General features: G+C 41.6%; 1 protein-coding gene across 1 annotated transcript; it reads right to left on the reverse strand.

The window, feature by feature from the left end:
* Positions 1-2,500: 2,500 nt before the first annotated feature.
* LOC143630508 (uncharacterized) lies at positions 2,501-3,328 on the reverse strand. The gene has a single exon (XM_077099503.1). The coding sequence runs from the start codon at positions 3,326-3,328 to the stop codon at positions 2,501-2,503; it is 828 nt and encodes a 275-aa protein (XP_076955618.1).
* Between the last annotated feature and the right edge of the window lie 922 nt (positions 3,329-4,250).

Consider the following 4,250-nt stretch of genomic DNA (forward strand, 5'->3'; position numbering starts at 1 on the left):
AATGCAGCTTCGCTTAGTAACTTTATCCTTATGATCCATGATCTCAACGGGTTGCTTAACAAAATGCATAGTCTCGTCAATACTAACTTCATCAAGAGGGATGTGGAGATTACCCTTGGCAAGACACTTCTTGAGGTCAGAAACAAGAAACACCTGGTGAATATTAGAGAGTTCAACAGGAAGCTTGAGTCGATACGCAACAGGACCAACTCTATCAAGGATTTCAAAAGGACCAACGAAACGAGGAGATAGTTTTCCTTTCTTTCCAAAACGAACGACTCCCTTCCAAGGGGATGATTTGAGTAAAACAAAATCACCAATACTGAACTCCAGGGGTTTACGTCTCTTATCAGCATAACTTTTCTGGTGACGTTGAGCAACAATGAGGTTTCGGCGGATCTGAGCAATACAATCAGTAGTTTCTTGAACTAATTCAGGACCAATTGTCAAAGATTCCCCAACTTCGTTCCAACAAATTGAGGAGCGACATTTGCGACCATAGAGTGCTTGAAAAGGTGCCATACCAATGCTAGAGTGAAATCTATTATTATAATAGAACTCGATAAGTCGTAGATGAACATCCCAATTGCCTCCAAAATCAAGGACACAAGATTAGAGCATATCTTTTAGAGTTTGAATCGTACTCTCGGATAAACCATTAAATTGCGGATGATAAGTAGTACTAAGATTCAAACTAGTACCCAAAGCGGATCGGAGAGACTTCCAAAAATGAGAAGTAAAACGACCATCACGATCGGAAATAATGGATAATGGGGTTCCATGATGACAAATAATATTCTCAACGTAAATACGTGCCAATTGATCAACAAAATACGTCTCTTTGATGGGAAAAAATGAGCAAACTTGGTTAAATGATTCACGATTACCCAAATACTATCGTGTTGCAAGCGGGTAGTGGGAAGCTTAGTGATAAAATCCATAGCAATACCTTCCTATTTCCACTCGGGGACGGGAGGTTGCTCGAGTAAGCCAAAAGGTCGGTGATGTTCGGCTTTCATTTTGGAACATGATTGGCATTTAGAAACATAGAGAGCGATGTCTTTCTTCATTCCAGACCACCAATAGATAGAACGAAGGTCAGCGTACATTTTATCCGCACCGAGATGTATGGAATATAGTGACTTGTGAGCTTCGTTCATAATAAATGTGCAAAGATTATCATGATTTGGGATCCATAAGCGGATCATAAAATAAAGCAAACCATTGGGTTTAGTTTCAAGTTAGGTTTTGGCACCACACGATATCTCGTCATACATATTGCCTTCGGTGACGGATTCGTGTTGAGCATCGAGAACACACTTTTCGAGATCATTTTGAACCAGAATGCAAGTAAGAAGTATGGATTTGAGTGGCTTCTTATGACCGAGAGCGTCGGCCACGACATTCGCCTTTCCAGGATGATAGTGAATTTCGCATTTGTAGTCGCTAAGCAACTCGGCCCATCGACGTTGTCTCATATTGAGTTCATTTTGGTAAAAAATATGTTGGAGACTCTTATGATCGGTAACACCACACACTTCGTACCATAGAGGTAGTGTCTCCAAATTTTCAAGGCAAATACGACAGCACCAAGCTCGAGATCGTGTGTCGTATAGTTTTTCTCGTGAACCTTGAGTTGTCTCAAAGCGTAAGCGATAACCTTGCCTCGTTGCATGTTAACGCAACCAAGACCCTAGTTAGAAGCGTCGCAGAAAACGATAAAATCTTCATTTCCTTCGGGAAGAGCAAGAATAAGAGCATTTCAAAGCATGTCCTTAAGGGTTTGAAAGGCTTCTTCTTGCTTTGACCCCCACACATAGCTTTTGCACCTGTGTGTTAAAGAGGTGAGGGGCGATGCGATCTTCAAAAAGTTTCGAATGAAATGACGGTAATATCCCACCAAACCAAGGAAAGATCGTACTTCGGTGGGAGAACTTGGCGGCTTCCAATTCTTAACAACTTCAATCTTCACGGCATCAGCATGAATACCCTTGTCGTTGATAATGTGGCCCAAAAACTGGACTTCCTTTAACCAAAACTCGCACTTAGAAAACTTGGCGTACAATTGCTCCTTAAGAAGTAGGTCAAGAATGATATGGAGATGATTCTTGTGGTCGTTCTTGGATTTTGAATAGAATAAGATGTCATCAATGAAAACAATAACGAACTTGTCCAGGTAGGGTTTACACACACGGTTCATGAGATCCATGAAAACCGCGGGTGCATTAGTTAGCCCAAAAGGCATAACACATAACTCGTAATTCCCATAACGAGTACGGAAAGCTGTCTTGGGGATGTCTTCTTCATTAACACGGAGTTGATGATAACCTGAACGGAGATCGATATTCGAGAAGCATGCGGCTCCTTGAAGTTGATCGAAAAGATAATCGATTCGAGGGAGTGGATAACGATTCTTAACGGTAAGCTTGTTGAGTTCACGGTAATCGATGCACATGTGGAATTAACCATCTTTCTTCTTGACGAATAACATGGGTGCACCTCAAGGAGAAGAACTCGGGTGAATAAAACCCTTGTCCAAAAGTTCTTGGAGTTGGCTCGAGAGTTCTCGCATTTCGGAAGGTGCAAGATGGTAAGGGGCTTTAGCTACGGGGTTAGATCCGGGTATAAGATCAACTCGGAATTCAACTTGACGAACCGGAGGAAGACCAGTGACATCATCAGGAAAAACATCGGGAAAATCATGTACAATCGAAATATCGGATATTTTCTTCTCTTTCCGCTCTTTCTCCACTACGAGAGCTAAGAAGGTGACATATTTCATGCGTAAATAATGTTGAGCTTGAAAGCACGACATAAGATTAAGCTTAAACATTGGAGTATCACAGAAAACATTAAGAATACAACCATTCTCGAGAGTTATACGAATAAACTTCTCAAAACAAACAACTTCCGCATGATTAAAAGTTAACCAATCCATCCCTACGATAGCATCAAAACTACCCATTTGCATCGAAATGAGGTCGATAAGAAACTCGTCTCTGTTAAGAACTATGACGCAATCCCTGACTACCGAATCAATAATAATAGAATTCCCATCGGCTACTTCTATGGTAAAAGGCTTAGACAATTTATCCCAAGGCTTATTAATAATATACGCAAAATCCAAAGATATAAAACTCTTATCGGCACCCGTATCAAGCAATACCGAAGCATAACGATTTTCAAAGAGAAACGTACCATTCGCCACATCTCTAGAACTTTGAGCTTGATTCACATTTATCATAAACGCTCGACCATTGGACCCTTGAGGGGTTTGAGCAACTTGGTTCAAAGGAGGAGCTTGATTTGATATCGATGGAGGAGCCATAAGCTGAGGCACAGGAGGAGCATAGGTTTGCGGTGCATAAACAGGAGGGGCTTGAGGTTGGTTGGTTTGCACTTGGTAGGCTTGAGCAGTATAATAGGGTGTGGGGTATACTTGGGCTTGTGGTGGATAGGTAACATAGCGGGGTGCATGCATAACATGGGCTTGGTGAGCATGGGTGAGTAATGGGCAGGCGTTCCGGAGATGGTTAGGGTCTCCGCAATGGTAGCAAGCTCGGGTGTTAGGAACACCGGGTTGAGAAGGGTTAGCAGCTGGTCTAGAAGTAGGGGTGCAGACCGGGTTTGAACGGCTTGAGAGCCAGGCGTGCACGGCAAGAGTTAGCAAAGTGGCCGTAATGGTTGCATTGGGTGCACAAACGGCAACGAGATTGAACAGGGTGGTGACGGTTACACTTGGCTCAAAGGGGACGGGACCAAAGTAAGTCTTCTTGTTTGGAGCATTAGGGTCATTGGGAGCTTGGTTGTTGGGTTGGTTGATGATATGGGCTAAAATTTATATAAATATTATAGATATTTCCTATATTTTAAATAGATTTTGATTTTAATTTTATTTAATATTACTCTTAATTGGCTCATATTTAAAGTATAAAGGTTTCATGAGACAATGAGTTCAAAACTAAATAAGTGATTGTATGAATGCATTGTAGGTGTCGAAGTCTTGGACACAAGAGGGGGTTGTGGTGAGCAGAACAGAACGAGAGAGATTGTTTTAGGGTTTTGTGGTTTTGGGGGGCGTGAATACGAAGCAAACAGGAGAAAGAATATTGGTTTTGAGGTTTTTTGTGTTGTTGAGAAAAAAAGGCTACATGGGGTTTTAGAAAACAAGTTTTTTCGTGTCTCATAATTGGAGACAAGAGCTAGTCACGTGAATACATTGAAAGTTACAATAATTGGTGTTTGTGGGT

Source organism: Bidens hawaiensis, unplaced genomic scaffold (assembly GCF_021521415.1).
Source record: "Bidens hawaiensis isolate Kalapana, Puna unplaced genomic scaffold, B.hawaiensis_p1.1 tig00005681_1, whole genome shotgun sequence".
NCBI classification, from domain to species: domain Eukaryota; kingdom Viridiplantae; phylum Streptophyta; class Magnoliopsida; order Asterales; family Asteraceae; genus Bidens; species Bidens hawaiensis.

Excerpts from the sequence above, each read along its gene's own strand:
- LOC143630508 (XM_077099503.1), bottom strand. The coding sequence starts at position 3,328 with ATGGCTCCTCCATCGATATCAAATCAAGCTCCTCCTTTGAACCAAGTT.